The following is a 19,682-nucleotide window of genomic DNA, read 5'->3' on the forward strand; positions in this document are numbered from 1 at the left end:
GTACTATAACTGCCAGCATCCCCCAAAGGTAGGTCAAAACATTGAGTCTGTTTTGCCAAACACTGACTTTGACACCTTTTTTGTAAGTTAGAGAAACTATTACTTGGGACATTTACATTTTCCTTCAGCATACTTCTGATGCATGTTTTCCCTTAACTCATCTGCCCCCAAATTTAAGATTTCAAATTTTGTTGTATCATAGCCTCAGAAGTGATTTTGATCCCTTCCATTATCTACGATTCTTACTTTTCTGCTACATCCTTTTTGAATTGAAAACATTTTATAGTTTTTTCTTCCCCTTTTTCTTGTTACTTTGCTGGGATGAAAGACTACATAACACACACATAATCAACCACCCAGTACTTGACTGACTGTGGCCCAGATAACCTGGTGTGAGCAGTTTGTTGTGTGTTATTTCAAGGCGTGTAAAATGGGAGAGGTTCCAGGTTGAAACAGCACCCTGACTCCCTGCGCTGCTGGGATGTACTGCATTTGGTACTGAAAGGATAGATAGACCGACATTAACCACAAGCCAACCTGTACGTTACAGCAGCCAAACAGGGTCTCTAAAGAAACTCAATGCTGATGATGGGCCAGCACCATCCAGCAAAGGGGCAGCTGACTCCAGGGGTCTGCAGGAGCTCTGATGCCATGGAAAATTTAGGTTCCGTATCTTTTACAGGGAAGGAAGTTAAGGCCCCAATCTGCAAACACTTGCATGCATGCTTATTTTTAGACCTATGTAGTACTTCACATCTTGAAGTCAATGGAGATATTTATGTGCAGAAAGTATTACATATCTTCCAGTCTTCATCAGCTTGAGGCCACAGGAAAGAGAGAAGCCACCACATCAGCCTGCCCAGGCTAAATAAATTTCAAGTTTTCAGTGTCAAAATCTCTTACAACAACTGACAAAGGCAACAGTAGGCCATTCAGAAAACTGGTCTAGGGAGGTGCAAAAAACCCAACTTCAGTAGACTAGCAGAAACAATAGAAAATCTTGAGTGGCATCACTTAGCACATACACGAGATTACACTTTAAGCAAGCAAACACTGGGTATTATCACTTAAAACATATATAGGGTTACACTTTTATCAGAAAAATGGACAAATATGGACAAAAAGGACGAAAGACAACACTATGGACAAGGCACAATTAAACTGAATGTGTCTATGATCAAATATTCTGAAAAATAATAATTTAAACATATTTAATAAGTGTAAATATATTACAATAGAACATACGTTTCTCACAGACTAATGACTTATATTTACAGTTTCAGAATTCAGACTCCCCAATACTTTAATTCATCATAGCAACGCTAATCAGGCCAAAATCATAACTTTCTATAGATGGAATACTTCATATTAATTCAACCCCCTTTAAGCACTCTTCATAGCTGTTAATAATCACAGTTCTCATAGGTGCAGGAGATCAAGTTTACAGAATCTCAGTGCTTTTCAGCCTTAAAGACTGAATATTCATATACAAGCAATATACCATCACAGTCAAAATACCTCCAATGTTTTGTTGGAGGACAGGAGAAGAGGATCATAGAAAGCCCAAACATGTCCACTAGAGTTACCTACTACCAGTCAATCATGAAACTTTTGTTGCTTTTGTAGTTTTTCACAATAACAAAGCACACTTATATTAAAGAGTTTATTGATAGTTTTGCTGGACAAACTCTCTTATAGCTTAGTAGATAGTAGATACAGCTTATATACATCTATGCCGGTAAAGTTTTTACATAGTTTTTTTAGCGAAAAAACTCCACTTGAGACAAGCAGAACATCCATGCTGAAATTGCTGCACCTCCTCCAAGACTTTTTCTGGTATAGAGAGGTCATTAAAAAAAAAATCACAATCTTGAATACTGTACCTGTGAAAAAAACCCACTTGACCACAATAAAATCTTTTCCAGGGAGAATTCAAAGCAAAAACACGTAACAACCTTTAAAAATGCCATTTTCTCTTTTAACATTTTACATTAGCTTTACAGCTAGACTACAGGTCAATAAAGAAATAATTCTGACTGTGTTTTTTCAGACTTACACACACACACACAATAGGTATGGGACTGTATTGTGGGTATCCTGGTTATGCAATTGCTGTGTGCTAACTACGCCACTTCTCTTGAAAACTCTGCTAAGGATGAAAGTCCAGTTGAGAAGTCTCTTGACTTTAGCGTAAGAGGGAAAGGATCCCCATTTCTGATATGCCTTTACTGAAACTGCCCCTGGGAGTGTGGGGAGAGGGAAAGTAAAACAAAGGTTGTGTGACTTCTCCTTGGAGGAAGAGTTTTGGAGAACTGTTTGAAGAGAAAGTACAAGGTCCTGTCACAGTTATCAGAGTATACACATACTTAAAGAGTGAAGAGAACTTGAATTTAAATGTCTTAGAAGAATACGATAAGAAAAGTACTGCAAACATCTTAAACAAGGCACTTCCTGATGTTGTGGTGTAACCTTTTCAGCTGGATAATAATAATAACCTAGAAAAGAAGTACTAGTAAAAACAAACATATAAGGTAGTATAATAGCTTTAGCATAATGTCATCTGCTTGGTACAAGACACTAGCAACCTTAATTATATTTTCAGAAACAGCATGTTTTTGTACTCACCTCTGCAATAACAACACTATTGAAAACAGCAGTTTAAAGAAAAGAACATACAAAACCCATGAAGAACGAAGTCTATTTATTTTATTTCATCTTGCATTTGTGTTGTTAAAGCAAAGCATTCTATACATATTATTTAGCTATTTACTGCCATTCTACACCTATTATTGACCTAATTGCAGAAAGACAAATGCAGGGACAAACTTGTTAAAATAAGCATACTGATAATGCTTCTCTGACTTCGACAAATATTTATTTAAAAATAAGGTACTGCTCACAGGTTTCTTTTATTAACAGTTAATGGCTCAATTCACAGAACTTTGAGACACCATGGAACATGTAGCAAAATGCAATGCTGATAATACGTAATGTCTCCTCTCTTCACTAAACATTCTGCAGAGGAAGAATATTATGGTAACAGCTGAGCTACTGATTAATCAAACACCTAAATGGAAAGAATCTGCCAAGTGATGGATGATAACTTTTAGATACAAGATGATCCCATATTTATTTATGTAGGCAAAAAACCCTTCAGTGTCACAGCGATTAAGAATTATTATCTGAAAATACTTGTATACGTATTTTAAAATACATTGAACCAGCTTTATAGCAGGTATCATAGTACGATTACAAGTTAAGTATGGAAAAGACCTGAAGAAAAAAACCAATAAATCCAAGTACTCTGACATGTTTCAAAGCCAACTAACACTGCAATGCCTTGAAAAAGAAAAAAGTACAATTAATTTTTGTTTTGTTTTTTAACACTAGTTTTAACTGTGCAAAATCACAGTACTGGAGTATCTTTAAAACCACTCCTGTGAGATGTGGTAAAACAGACACGAAATGATAGCATGAGTCAGAATGGGAATTTTACTGCAACAAAAATATGTCTCAAAACACTATATTAAAATACTTGTAATAAATCACATTGTTCTACAAATCTTCTAACAGCTGAAGTCGACTGTCAGCTGTGGCATCTATGAGAATACTTGCTGGAAAACAGACAAAGTGTATCTATATCAAAATGAATTTGACTAATCTTAATGTCTAATAGTTTCTCACTAATAGACTGACTTAAAACAAAAAGTTGGAAGATTTCCAATCAGACTAAACAGTTCTTCCATTATGGTTGTTTACTAGGTTGGCTGCTTCACTGTATCTGTATGAATGGATGAATAAAGAGCTGAATGGGCTAAGAGGTTTTCTCTCAACATACACCCATTATTTCCCTTTTATCTTTTTAAAACAGGAAACATTTTCAAGTACTTCTGGAGCTGCAGACTGATGTCGTGAGGAACTACTGCTATGGTAAACTGCACAGAAATACTTCAAACAAGTGTTATGTGCACCATGCTTAGAATTTCCAGCCCAAGATATGTAAGCTGTTGTAACCAAAGCAAAACAATAGAATTTTAACAGAGAATGAATATTCCTTTACAGTTTTGCAAATAGAGCTAGAAGAACCAGAACTTAAAGACTCACTTTCACAATCCACATGTTGAAAATTGTTTTAAGGAATTTTTGATTGTGGTGTACAATACAAACAGGTCTTTAAAATTCACTTGCTCTCAGTAGCACATTGCACTGAAAGAACAGGAGCATGCCACATAAAATCATTACTGTAAATATCACTTATACAAGTGGGCACCTCTGCTAGCTGCAGAATTCCAGACTCTCAGCCCTTTGCAATTATGCGGCCCTGGAATTCTTTGGATATGGAATGTATTTATTAACTCAGTTTAGTTGTGCAAGAGATATCTGAAGTGGCAAACTCACATTATGCTATGCCTGAAACCTTCCAATAAAAAGTGTATGTGTTGATTATAAATCCTAAGTCTGTTTAAAATTTCTTATCATTTCAAAAAGCAAAGCCACACAATCGTAGCAAGTATTTAAACAGCAATAAATAGTTCTCCTGAAACTCAGAGAACATGTGCATTCAGCTATGATTAAAAACAGTATCAGGTACTAACCTTTTACTCTACACTATGTGTACGGTGAAAAAATGTTCCTAAACTGACAGTACTTACAGTGGAAAGCATGAACATTTCTTTTAAGCAAATTCAACCTTATAATGCTCCTACTTCTTCTTTTCCTAGCATTATTTTTCTGGAAAAATGGGTGAAGCTGAGAGAAAAAGTAATAAAAAAACTTAAAATTCATCACTACATTTCACAGTCACATGAAAGAAGCTGTGCTCTTTTTCTTCTAAGGAAATATCTTTGCAAGCATCTGGAAGTAAGTATTTTCCTCTGCTGTTTGAGGCAGAGGAAGGGAGAGATCCTTCTCTTGAAGAAAAAAAGACTGGAGAATCAAATCCTGTTCCCTCTGCAGTTAGGGTAAATATTGCCAGCTACTACAGGGGTAGTAGCAGGGCAAGAGGGGGGGCAGGATTTTCTCCTTAGTCCATCTGAACAACAGTTTCCTTCAGCTCTATCATTTATTTTTAAAGTGGAATTTGTTTTATACTGCAGACCAATAAGTACCCTAGGAGCTTGATTGGTTGGTGCTTAATGAAATTGCTTCTGCTGACATTAGATACATTAGGATACTGATTAAAACACTTAATGATCCCTCTTGATTTTAAATTGCTAGCTTAGATTTGCGAGATGCCATCAAAGTATCTTCTTCCTTCCTTTCCTCCACCCTAATCCTGCTTCTCCTTGCCCTTTTTCTGTTCCTGATCCTTAAAGGTTGTGGCTCATTGGCAGCAGCACAATCACAAACCAGATGATAACATGATGTTGAACACGGTGTTTTTTAAAATATGCCAAACCCAGAATATAAACACTGAAAGACAGTCATCTTTAAAATACAATTTCCTGGTTCAAAGCTCAAACTATTCTTAAACATGGAAACACTGAGGATTATTAATATAAAGGGAAATCCAAAGTCAGAATAAACTTTTACTTTTTAAAATATTTGCTGAAAAAGGATAATCCTGTAAATGTAAAAACAAGTATAAAAGGTTTACTTTTGAGCTTGAATGTGGAAGACAGTGATACATTGCCCGATAATGGTGTTGGAATGGCATTCCTATGACAACAAAGCCATTTTTCATGCTCTTATACAAAATTGCATACCATATCACCTTCCAGTGGGAAACATGTATATCTTATGGGCAAAATGACAGCTTATCCTCAAATACTGTTAAACACTAGAAATACCAGGTTTGGAAACTTTGCCTGAAAAGGGGGAGAAAACAATAGCTGTAAGAAGTTCCATTTTCCTTGACAAATCTTATCAAGACTCTCGAGATGAAATTATACTTACAAAAAAAAATTTGCTTATATACTAAAACCTGCTGTGTCAGAAGCTTTTAAGAAAAAAGTGAATATACTGAATTTTATGCTAATACAAACTTTAAGACCACAGAAAATAAAAAAGTAGAAGTTTTTGTACATTTTAGCACCATTATAAAGTTAGACTCGAATGCCGGTTCTGTCACTGTGGCTGTACCTCCCAGCTGGTGTGGCTAATGTGAAGCACATTGACTTCAGTGATCTTTGAGAGAAGAATAACTGGATTTGCTGATCACAACAAATAATATAAGTTTGCCATTTAAAATTTTTTTTTCTTGTCTTTTTAAATTAATTTTGAGCTTTGTTTTTATTGCGCAGCCAGAGTGCATTTCTGTCAGCTAAATCCAAGTCCGAGTCCTTTTGGTCTCTGGATGGCTCGTATTGGCTCCGCTATTCCTTTGCCGTCTGGTCCAAGGCCTGTGCCAGGGGTCCAGCCCATACTCTGAAGCATTCTGTTTCCAATGTTGTTTTCTGGGATTGGTTGGGTGTTTTCACCTACAAACCCTGAGATTAAAGAAATACACAGCATTAATCAGCACTGCCTGCCATGTGGAGAAGAGCAGGATAATCTCCCTTGAAGCTTTAAACCTTCTTATTCTCCTAATTCATCTAATAGGTTGCTAGAACAGGCTGTCTTTGCACATGTTGACCTCCTGACTGCATATGATTCTAAATAATACAGTTTTACGCTTCGCTTTATTTGTAATGTTTTTAAAGACTCAGTTTTTAAGTATGACAAATATTGTCACAGATCTTTTATATTCCAATACAGTGGATTTTACATTAGTCTCAAAGAACATGCATCACCTGCACAAGTCTACCAATACATTGGAAAGATTACCTGAATTTCTTGTCCTATACAGTTACTAACCCGAGGCACATTATTATAACATGACCATCTTTTCATTCGTAGCAATATTTACTAATGTTCAAGATCTCTTTCAATAAAACACAATAAATAATTTCTGATTAACCAGTTACAGCTGTTACAGAAACAGTACAGAGAAGTGATCTACTATTCTGAAATTCAGCTATATCTTTACTCAGTTTCTCTTTTACTGAATGTTGTAAGAGAGATTTGATACATCCAAGTTTACTTTTGGTATTTTCAATGCCATTAAGTGTTGTTTACACTTTTCTCTCCATAACATTGAGATCTCTGAGAAAAGCCACGCACAAGTTGCAGAAAAGATTGTCAGGATTGCAAGTGTTAATATAACAGATTCATTTTTTTAATAACTTTTTTTTTCCATGAATGCATCATAAAAAAAAAAAAAAGTGAAGTCAAGTAACAAAGCTGGTTTTTTACCCTAATAAACCAAACTCCTCAAGCTAGAGTTTGGAGATAATGCATGGATGAGCCTTCCCATACATAACTGTCTTCCATGAGGGATAAAAATGATATTTACTTCAAGAATGTGCATTAAAACTTATCAAGTTATACCATACAAACAATTTAAAAATGGGCTGAAGTTTTGAAATAACACAAGCAGTGGAATGTAGGCAGATGGATTTTGTTCTCAGCTTTGCTCAACATCTCCTTCCCCCCTGACAACAGAACAAAAAAACCCCCACCATGTGCTCAGCTTCAAATGTTATGTTTAATTTTCTCCCTATTTATTCTGGTGTGCTATTTTTTGAAAAATACTGTAAAAGATGACTATGGTTTTGGAGACTATAATCAAGAATTTACCATTGACAAGCAGCAAGTTCATCATTCTATTAACTTGCTAAATAAGAACACAAGAAAAGTTGAACATACACTTCTGAAAAACCTTATTTATCTCACATACAAAAAAAAAAAAAAAAAAAAATCAAATCCCCACAGTGGAAACTGCATACACAGACAGAAGTTCAAAATGAGAGGTGCACATGAAAAACCTCATGATGATTGTTATGATGAATTTACAATACTCCAGCATTATCCACTATAGATCTGTTCATATTCAGTAAAACGCTGGCTACGTAAAGGGTAGACAGCTTTCTAGTAATGTCAGTTCCTGACTCAAAGAAAAAGGGAAACGCATTGAGAGAAGGCATCCTTTAATACTGGTTTGAAGATATGCTTAACGCTAGGCTTAAAATAAAGGCTTTTAAGTCAGCAGCCTCCAGTCCCCAAGAGGGTTCCTCTTGAACTGACCAGCACAAAATTCAATGTCCAAGACTTCCTTTCTTTTCAGGCCCCCACAGGCAGAGGCAATTTTCATACAGACGAGTCCCTGACACTGCCTGGCATACACAACACAGGCTTTGCAACCTTCTTAGTTATACTTCCTAGCTCAAAAAAAGGGAAAGAAAAAAGGCTACTGTTCAACAAAAGTTCTGGTAAACCTCGTAGGTAAAATTCTGGAAGTATGTTTCGGTCCACTTTTCACAAGTGATGGTAAGAAATGGAGCATTGTTACAATAAATGTCTGTGGAACAATTAAGGGAAAAACTTAAAAGGGAAGAAAGATCCAACAGATCCACCAAGCAGTAAAGAGCAAGTATATTTCATGACATCTGAGAATTGAAAATATTAAACCATTCATAATGCTGCTTAGGCAAAGACAGCGATGCTGATGGAATGGTATGCAAGGCATGGCCTGAGACAACATAAACAGCTTTTTTGTTAGTCTATCTGGGGGAAAAACCCACAGACCTTTTCCTGTAGCAGCTGTACCTTTCTATATGAATTTCAATTCTCAAGACAGCCAGAGCAACCTCACAAAAAAGATATATGAAAGCACAATCTGTACCCTGACATGTTATTTAATAAATCAGTGTTTCCAGTTTTGATATTTTTTGAGTAGCTCGATGTTTGTTGTGTTTTTTTTTTTCCTGTGACTGATAGGATAATTAGAATATTTTTTGTTTTTAAAGCATGTAAGTACCTCTAGAATGTATACTATAACTATTTTTCCCTCCACTGTACATACTTTTCTAACTCCTGTTAGAAGACTGAAACCTCCACTGAAGAGTTCTGTTTCATTCTTATACATCACCAGATTAAAACAAAAAAAAAAAAAAAAAAAAAAATAGCAGAGGCTACCATAAACTTGGTTTCACTCCTCACTTTTGGGCAAACAATCAAACAGCATACACTGTCCAAAGGATAATCTGTTTGGAGGCTTTGTATTGCAGCAAGAATAAGGAAAAACCTAAAAACCACCCAACTTGCCTATATTACTGACTAATTAATCCTTCTTGCAAATGAGGTGAATATGGTTAGCTTTTATTTTAATTGTGAAAAATATGTAATATATGCAGGCCATTCTTTTGCAGTATACTGTATTTTACATAAATACTATCTGTATCTGTCTTTAATATTCCTGCAATTTTCACCCATCATTTGAAAAGTTTATCTGTAATGCAACATATTTTACTTGAATCAGAAGAATATGGATAGTGGTATTGCTGTCTTCCTTCATTCCACAACCAATCAGCAATCAGAAGAAAAAAATTTGCATTGCTGATTGACTGCATGACAGGAGAGAGCTCTTAAAAATCATGCTACACTGTGTGCTATTCCCCTGACCCCCATTCCTGTGCTTTGGGCTTTGATTTTCTAATTAAAAGCAGTAATTGTCCTTGCAATATTCATCTTCAAGTTCAGTTTTTAATTCATGCCTATGGCACTTCTTGGACTAGCCACTAGGGCCTGTTAGGGAGAATGGTCCAAGCACACTGGCCTTGAAAACGACTGTGCTACCTCTGGGACGTGTTCAGTCTCGACCCACCCAGGAGCAAGAGCAAAATCAACCCATCGCACCGTCCCACAAAAAAAAACTATGTAAAATGAGATTAAGAAAATAGAGCAGAAATAGATTTTTCTAAGTTTATTGCTGTATGAGATTTTGTGGGGTTCCAGGAGTTACGAGGAAGTGTCTGCACTAATAATTTGTAGGAATCTCCTGTGTAGCTTTTTCTTTCTACAGGATGAAGATGTTTTTAGCAACCGCAACAATTTGGTTCTTGATCTACCAGATGAATAGTCTGCATGTAGAAGTGGCTGCCATTACACAAGTGAGGAGCAAACACTGAGGAACAGTAACTTGCTTGAATAGACAGCACTGTAAAATACCCTCATTTATGTTCCTTCTCTCTGTAATACTGCCAACCAAAATAACAACAAAAAAAGGCCAATCCTCAAACCTTTGTGTATACAAATAGACACACTTCAAGGTCTACACGTATTATGCATATGACCTTATATACACAGAATAGGGAATCTATCAGTAGAAAGAGGCAAAACCAGGAAGGGTAAACCAAAAAACTCATCACATTTGTTTAATTTTGGTATGATATTTATGATGGCATTAAAGGCAGGTTTCAATGAAAAATAAAGGTATGCAATTTTTTCTTAACAGCTGTTGAGACAGGTATGTCCTGGTTAAACAGTACACTAGCATTCAGTGCCATACCCTTGATTTTACAGTGATTGCCATGAATTAATTTAATTCCATCTGTAAGCTAAAATCAGATCAGAGGTCTAATGCTGCTGCGGGCTCCACATCTGTTTAATCATTTTTGGATACAACAGCTTGCAAAAGTTCAGGTTTTAAATTTGCCTCATATTTAAGAAACAATGTTACACCAGTGTACAACATCTTCAGCAGGAGACAAATGAGCCCATGCACAGTTCTGATCTGACAGATCCATTTATTTGCAAAATGCTTCTAAAAAAATTAAAATCTCACCAATTAAGTTATCATTTATTATAGAATAACAAAGGAACTGTAACCCCATAAACCACTATTGTGACAATATTTATTTGTATGGTCCAATTGCTGGATAAGGCTAACATCAAGCATGTGTGGTTTATATTGGGGTGAATAAAACGAGAATACAGCTCTTAATCTCTTAAATAACCTTTACTTAAGAAATTTTCCCTTTCCCCCCCCCCCCCCAGTTGTAAGAAACAAATGAAGGCATATTGAAGTAATTTCATCTCTGGCTATTGAACTATTTTTGATGTTAAGAAAATGGGTTTTTAAACAGTTCTGAGAAAATGACACTGTACATAAATATAGTCTTGGCCTTTCATCTTTCTTTTATATGATTAAGACTTGTGAGCAGAACAGCAATGCCTTTGCAGAGCATACCGCAACTATTATTTCCTCTTCTATCACTCCCAGCAGCCTTAAATCCTTTAAATCCTTTCCTAGAAGGATCTCTTTTTGCTTGGGTAATTTTTGCAATACATGGCCTGCTAACCCTTACCCCCTACCCTGGATCTCACTTATGTCTATCACAGCAGAGTCAGTCTTTCTACCTCAAATCTTCCAAGGAGTATTGTGGATGGTAATTCACTTGCGTAATTGGCTCAAGAGATGAAAATCTTGTATCTGCCTCTCTTAGCCACTAATCTATCCAGCTGACTGCAAGCCTAATTGGCAGCTTGTTTAGTAATTTGGCTCCTAAAGTGTTGTATTGATGTTGGATAAACAGCCAATGGAAGGAGAAACGATACATGCTGCTTTACTTTAAAAGCTAGTGCACTTTCCCCCTCATTTTCTGAAAGCATTTAATATTCCATCTATTCTTTTTCTTTTCTGACTCCTCACTAGACAGATGAGCTCAGAACAGTAGGGACTGATCCTGATACACAATTTTACAAGGAATCAGAGTAATACATTGCTGTAGTGTATCTTTTTATGCCAGCTCTCTAACTAGCAAAATGGGAATCAGACTGCCTAGATGTTTATATTCTTAAAACTGTTTTGGATAATTGTGCAGTCAGCATCATGACCATAGCTGACAGACATACTGTGATTTTTAAAAATCAGTACCTGCAATGGTTTTCAAAATTCAGTATGCTATGGCCATATATCTAAAAAAAAGTTACAAAGATGCCATATTACTTACCTATATATTTGAGATTGTATTTTTATACCAGACGTTTTCATATCCCTCACATTGAGCTATCCAAGACTGTGTCTAAAGAATAACCTTAGAATAATTATAGTTCAGGTGAGTCTGCTTGCATTGTATTTTATTCTAGCTAGCAGAAAGATAAAAATAGCAGAGAGGACAGAGCTATAACTTCAGTAGGTGTTGGAAACCTCCATATTTACCCAGCGACCACAGCAGAGTTCTGTTAGTGTCTGCACTGCCATAGTTTCATTCCTACTGCCCCATTGCAAGCGGTATTAAAGGAATTGTTGCATAACTGTGGCATGGGTAAATGCATTCTTTCTTGCCACATAGACCATAGATTTGAATCCATTTCCAACTCTCCTGAATATATAAACATAAATCCACACACTGATGAAAACTGAGACACTGAACTTTAGGTTCAACTGGTCATCCAGTATCACAGATCGCTTGGAAATGGATTTGCAGGTGCTCTTCTCCTTCCACGCTTTATCGGACTACATTGTGTATAAAGTGTAACTTTGTGCCCATTCAGTCTTTACCACTACTAAAACTGGTTGGGAATAGTTGGAATTAGATTCCCATTTATCCCTGTGTAAAGGGAATCTCTTCAATAGCCAAGACTGCCTTTTCACTGGGGTCCAGAGGTCAGTTTTACACCTTGTCTACGCTGACAGAAAGACTGCCACTGGATGGCATTTTGGAAGAAGCATTCTCACTGGGGACCATTCCAAAGTTCTGCTGAAACCCCTTGAAACCCGGCAAAATTGCTGCCTTCTGATAAGCATTCCCTGACTTTTACAAAAAGACTTGTAACCTTACACTGAAACCCACAGGGAAATGATTTAAATCACAGTAATACTCTCACAACGGACAGCACAGTTATTGTTAATTTCAGCAAAAAGATTGAGGATTAAACTGATATTAGGACTACACACATTATGGTAGCTCTGTCAGACTCTAACTCAAGTTGGGATGGATTGCAAGGAGGTGAAGTTCCACTTCTATTGCCTATTCTGTGCCTATGTGGTTGAGTATTATCTTCTGTCAAATTATCTTTATTTAAAAATTAAGATTAATTCATTAAAACTAGGCAAATACATCTGCATATTTTTTACTATGGGCTAAATAACCATTTGCCTATTTATTTATGCAAACAATGCTCACTGTGATCCCTCTATCAGTAATGAAGGCATCAGAATGTAAATCTTAGTTATTACATTAGCACCGGCACTGTCAATATATAGGCTGAAAGGTAAACTTCTCTTACAATCAATAAATCAAAATTTCCCCTCATTGTAGTGGAAATCAAAAGCAAAAATTTTCTTTGTGAAATCCAGAGTATAACAGGTATTTACAACAGCTTTTACCAGAAACTCTTCCACCAGTTGCAAAGCTTTTATAGAAAGACAGAAAAGAGAAATCCAAACTTGCCTGGCACTGGAAACCTGATCAATGAATTTTGTATTCTTACATTATGAAAATATTTTCTCAGATCTGAAACAGTTATTTTTATTCCTCTGAAGTGGAAAAACCCTCTGCATAAAGCTATCAGGTTCATGCATAGGCCTCCTTCCTTATTCAAAAAGTAAATTATCTCCTAATAAACCTTTAAGAAAAGTGATTTTTGTGTAACCTATAGCAGGGCCTATTTGCAGCAGTGCTCCCTATTCCATTGGGAGAAAGAAAAACTAGCAACCATCAACTGAGAGCTTGTTGTGGAGAGCTGGGATAAGAAGTTGTACTACTGCGGAAAAACCACACATATTTTCCTCCTTGCACATTTTAACTCCCGAACCTTCTCTGGTTAACAAAAGTCCTTTGGTATTATCAACCTAAAGCAGACTGTCAGAAATATCAGGTACTGCTTTTATTGGTTGAGTTCTAGGAAAACTGCATGATGTACATCAGCCCATATGAAAAAGGTGATGGTTCTAACACACTGCACCTAAAATGGAGGCAGCTCCTCTTTGTGGGGAACCACTTTATTACGGTACCTGCTAGAGAAGGAGAACTTGCAGAGCACATAACTGACCCGGAGGATGAGTCTCCCTACTGACACCTCTCAGTTTCATGCAAAGCTATTCCGGATGCTCTCATTGGTGATATTCTCTGTAAAGCTGGTTTACGATTCTTGAAAGTGAAGTTCAAAAAATCCATAGAATCACAGAATATCTCAAGTTCGAAGGGACCCATAAGGATCATTGAGTCCAACTCCCAGTGGAGGCAATTTGAATGCTTTCCACAAAAAAACCCAACTACCCTAGGAAAAGACTCCCAGAGTAATTTGGGGAATTATTTTGGAACCTTCCACATTTCGGAAGATGACAGCAGTTAGAAAAGACAGGTACAGTCTTCTTCTATCAACCTGAAGATTTCTTCTTGACTTTATATTGGTTGTGTGTACAGCCTGAAGAATATTGTCTTCTCTCTAGATCACAAGAAATCCATCAGCAAATTCTCAGTATAAACTTGGTTCTTGTTGAATTATGGATCTTTTCTTCTGAAGTTTGTTACTGAACTCTCCTCGTTACTCTGGTGTTTATATGTAAGGGACCTCACCTGAACAAATGACCTCAATATCAACTTGAAAAGTCTTTTGCTCTGAAGGGACTGCAGTTTCCAAGACTGGATGGTACTCTGTGATCTTTAAATTTTTGAATTGATTTAGTGAGACAATATGGTAGGAGAAAGCAAAGAAACAGAAAGGAGTCTGTAAACTTTAATCTGTGGAAGAAACCAGCAAAGCTGGACAATCAAGCAGGTATGCTGTGTAGGTCAGGAAGGACTTTGATAGACTAAGGATAAGAAATGGTGCAGCGCAACAAGGGAGAGTGGTCACAACACATGCCAGAGTTGTATTGCCCCGTGACAAGGGATTTCTGTCTATGTTGTCCATTTGGAATTGTGCATTTAGTAGAAGAAAAGCTAAATCAAGGTAAATCAAGCCAAAGAGAAAGCAGGCATATAAGTTTGTGTAGAGTTTTGGAAATTTACTGCCAGTTCATCCAAATACACAAAAGTCTACCCCTTCTCTGCAACTATCCCACTAAGTTGACCTTCACCACAAACTTAGCCTCAGCCACCTCTGTTATCACAGTGTAATCACAATCCTTTTCAAATCATCATTTTGGTACTGCAGATATTCAGGTCTGATTTTTAATCACTGACATATTAAGCATCAGCAAAATAGTTTGCTTAGCTGTTCTGTTGGCAATTTTTAAAAAGGAATGAAAACATGTACCCTTTTGATTACCTTGTTAAAGTGAGTCATGACAGCATTATAGCAGTGCTCAGTATTTCTGCTGTAATTAAGAATCTGTCATATTTTTCATTAAAACACATTCTTTAAAATGAGACTTTTAACTTGGTCATTTCAATCAGTACCAGCCTGAAGCGTAGCATGCAACACGCCAACTAGGCAAAGAAAATGACATCTGAAATTTGCTTTTGCAAAATCTAAGTATTAAAGTGCCCATAACATGCACAATAATTTATATATTTTATATGCACATTCTCTGTATTTTAAGTACAAAATAGCTTTTTTTTTTTTTAATTAATTTTTGCAGGTTTTCAACACTACTCCAAACTGCAAAACTGAGCAAACAGATTGTTTTCAAATAGAAATAAATGGCTATTTACAAGGCACACAAGTAAAACTTAACGTCTTTTGTTCTGAATTGAACTTTCTAAATTTTGTAAATTAACATCCTGCAGATGTGAAGCAGGATTTGATGATTTTTCCTACATTTAAGACTTAGAGGTTTCTTATTAAAAAAAAAAAAAGATCTATAGTATTGGGGATTTAACAGGAGCTGAGTTAGAAAAAGCTTGTACAGAAGATGACAGAGTTAATAGGAAAGGAACTTGGGTAAATGCATATTCAGTGTATGAACATGTCACCTAAAATTCTGCAACATCTACTGGTTTGATATGAGACTTAAACTAGGTAATCTAAGACTGAAATTACTGTAAACATTCCCAATGTATGTGTTTCAAGTAGTAACAATACTTTGCAGAGAATGTCCTTTCTCTTATGTACAAATTCTTTTTTGTTGCTCTTTTGTTATTATTTTCATTAATACCGGACCCAGTTTTGGTAGGGCTATTTCCATGATAATGTATTAGTTAGTTTAAGGTTTTTATACAAATTTGAGGGCACTGTATTGCTGCAATGAAATATGTCAGGGTGTCATATGAAATAGCTCTACCACTCAGGTAGTCAGAGAGGGCAAAAAGTAATTGAGAATGACCTGGTCCCAAATCTGACTAGAATCATTGAAATAATATCAGTTTCATGGAAGAAACTGTGCAAAAAAGTAGATATTTATAATGCACAACACCTAATTTTTAAAAGAAATCATATGAAGTAAACAATTTTTACTAGTATATTTTTTTAGTTGATAAACTAATTAACTACCCAGGTTTGGTAACACAGATGGGGCTGTATCAAGCATCCACAAATCAGAAAATTTATCTTAGTAAAAAAGGCAGAATAGGACTCCTATCTCAGTACTGTCAGCTCCTAACAATCCACACCTACATTATCTCCCATTTTCTTCATTGCTTTTCAACACAGCTTTTCTTCACCTTTACAAATGACATTTTTGAAACTATAAAATGCTCTGTGCTGCTCAAACTTTTTTGCTTCAATAGTTTCTCATTGCTGTACAAGTAAATCTACATCCTTTGTTACTAATATACACAAACCTATTGGTATGTGACTTTGACTCCCGGCTGAGAACAGGCTATAAATTTAGAAATCAATATCTAACTCTATCAATATTCATTTTACTTTTTCAATACAAAATACAAAGGTGAAAGAGCAGTAAATAAGCTGGAGTACTGAAATAAATTGCATGTTCTTGTCACAATTAATAAATGTTTAACCAATAATGCTGCTTGCTACAGAAGTCTATGGCTTTGTAAGGTGTCTCAGAGTAGCAGGTGCTACCCTTGTGAGACTCAAAACCAGAGAACATGTTTCGATACTTCATTAGGATCACCGGTCATTCTCTTCAATACTACTGAACCTCAACATATAAACGACCATTTTCAACACTTTGCATAGTGCTGCAAGAATTAATTTACTGATATAATTTATTCAAAAATTGCAGATGAGAATTTAAAAAATACTTTTTTCAATGGATTGGCTCATATTAGGTGAAACTTTGCTAATTTGCAGCACATGTAGCTCAAGAAAATGTTTGCAGCTAATGACTCATTTACAGACAGCCTTTCAGGTTTCACTATGATGTTAAATATGGACAATTATTGGCAGAATGATTCATTTCCAACTTTTGTTCATGCAAATATACAACTTTTGTCCCTTCTTTCAAGAAAAAAGATTACAAATTCTTCTACATAAAATGTAGTTCTTCTGTTCCTGTATCTAACTAAAACTACTGAAAGAAGAATAATCAAATAATGATTTCATTTTAATCCAACTTCCCAAATGTATTTCCATTCTAAAAGGAAACCCTGTTTCTTTCATAAAATGATATAAAATACTGACAAAGACAAATAAACAAGGCCTGTGATGGAAAAGCAATCATTTAGCTGTAGGAAGGTTAGCCTCTGAGAAAACTGCAATAATCTATAAAATGTTATACATTACCTACACATATGTACAAGTTTACTCAAAGTTTACCAAAGTTTCTTTTTGCTTAAAAACTTACAGCGATGAAATGCAGAAAAAAACTTATAAGACCACAGGAAAAATTCTCAATCCTCCAAGCCCAGAACAAAATTGAAAAGATTACCTTGAACTTGAAAAGAAAAAACCCCACATATTAGTTAAAAGGTACCTCATATAATACCCTTATCCACCATTATTCGCTGTCACTCTCCACATAAAGGCAAATTTTGGGGCCAAAACGATCTCTAAAATTGTGAATATATAGATAAGTAACACTGAATGACCACATTATATATTTGCCTTGGTATCAAAATATTGGCTTTGCAAAGTTATGCAGAGGAGCCAGCTTGTAAAATAAAACACTGAACGCTGAAAGTCCAAGGTAAAATGAATAATAAAATTAATTTCATGATACTTCATACCCTCTCAGCACAAAATGACATCCTCTAGTACTTGGAAGTTGTGAAGTGAAAATCACCTTGTAGAAATAATTATATTATTCTCTCTTCAGCCATTAAGTATTTTTCTTTCTCACTTCACATATGTTCAGAGTCTTAGAAGCTGACCCATACATTCTTTTTTTCCATAGTGCTGCCACTAAGGTGCTTTTATAGCATTTTAATATTATTCTTGGTCTGTTTCTGCCACTGCGGTTTGAAACAAAGAAGTTTCAGGAGGGGGAATTCATTTGGAATACAAATATTAGGCTTCTCTAAAGACATCTATTTAGAATATATTTGAAGAACTGTATGTGTTGCATATGTTGCTGTAGAAATTGATATACGACTAGGACGTACAATCCAGATTTCCATATTGGCAATATATAAAAAGCCTCACACAGGCGCACACACACATAATCTAATCCTTCCAGTATGCACATATATAATTAATACAACAAACTGATGAGAGCCTTATAAATCACTGCTAAGTATTGAAAAAGTCATTTCACAGCTGTGACATCAGCAAAATGCATCCAATGGTTGTGACCTCGCATCTGTAAAAATCTTTCAGAAATGTGCTTGCAAGTGCTTCCTATTTAATCTACAGCACTAATTTTAAAGCTGTGTTTCGCAGCGTTATCTCCACATTTTCAATTGTTTGCTCAAGAATTCACATCCTATCTTTATTGTGCAGGGTATTTATAGTATTCATATGCATTCCTCACAGAAAAAAGATACCTCATGTCTTCTACCTCGTAATGCTTGAACAGACATAAGCAGTAATCTTTAGTGTCTATGATTCTCAGTATATGAAAAAAGATTTATTCTCTTTAAAGAAGTGCCATGCTACAAAGGACTAGAAATTGGAAATGTTTGAGGGAGAATTAAGAGAGCCTATTTATTTCTTAATCTTTATTAATAAATAACAATAGGACATAACCAAAGTTATATGGGAAGTAACTGAATTTATCAAGCATTTCCCCAGGTCACTGACCTACTGCTTTGTATTTAGAGATTTAACATCTTGTGCTTTGTGTTCTGTCCCAGGAAAATTGGTTACCTGTGGGTCCTGGCAGGGGAGCAGCTTTCCTTCTCCGTTTGATGTCTCCCATGCACAATGATCCTAAATGTACACTGGTTTGCCTGCGAGTAATTATAGGAGAAAACTATTAACAAAGGGAGAAAACCGCCACATAAATACACAGCTTGTATAATCTGAACCTATAACAAAACATTCTCAACCAAGATGAAGCTGCACAGTCAAGCCACCAATCTTGTTTATATCGAAGCATAATTATGTTTGTTGACAAGCACTCAGTATCTAAATGCAGCATCATAAATTGTTACTGGAATGAATAATATAAAGGGAATGCTTTTTAATTTTCAAAACTGGCAATCTTTCTAGCTCAACATAAAACAAAACCAGTGTTGCTCCTGACAGGAAAATAGCTAAGATTAATTATCTAAAGAGATCACAATACTGTTGGTAGGTTATCAATTGGCTAGTAACGCCTGACTGTCAGAACAACATTTATTACATGAAAAGCATTATCAATTTTTTTTTAAGGTAAGATGAAGAATGAATGAGAAAACATGAAACAGTAAACTCTTCAAAGGTGCATGAAATAAATTTGTAGCACAGCAATTTGTCCTCTTCTAATTCACTGGCAAGTTCTGAGAATGATAACATGGAAGCACAGTATTTGGTATACTCATTAAACAATTACGAGCTTACACGTGGAGACCGGAAAATTGGTGGAGCTGCAGAGGATGGCAAACAAGCTAGTCTTACTGCATTAAAGCCAGCTGTTAGAAGTCAGGTAC

The 19,682-nt window shown here is 35.8% G+C and overlaps 1 protein-coding gene across 1 annotated transcript in view; it reads right to left on the reverse strand.

The window, feature by feature from the left end:
* Positions 1–2,684: 2,684 nt before the first annotated feature.
* Positions 2,685–19,682, reverse strand: part of GPATCH2 (G-patch domain containing 2) — a 126,364-nt gene continuing 109,366 nt past the window's right edge. The window contains exons 9-10 of the mRNA XM_074863727.1: positions 18,919–19,001; positions 2,685–6,428 (exon numbers count right to left, since the gene is read on the reverse strand). Coding sequence (XP_074719828.1) covers positions 6,259–6,428; positions 18,919–19,001 — 253 coding nt within the window. The 3' untranslated portion in view covers positions 2,685–6,258. The remainder of the gene's footprint in view (positions 6,429–18,918; positions 19,002–19,682) is intronic.

This window comes from Strix uralensis, chromosome 3 (assembly GCF_047716275.1).
Source record: "Strix uralensis isolate ZFMK-TIS-50842 chromosome 3, bStrUra1, whole genome shotgun sequence".
In the NCBI taxonomy this organism is placed as follows: domain Eukaryota; kingdom Metazoa; phylum Chordata; class Aves; order Strigiformes; family Strigidae; genus Strix; species Strix uralensis.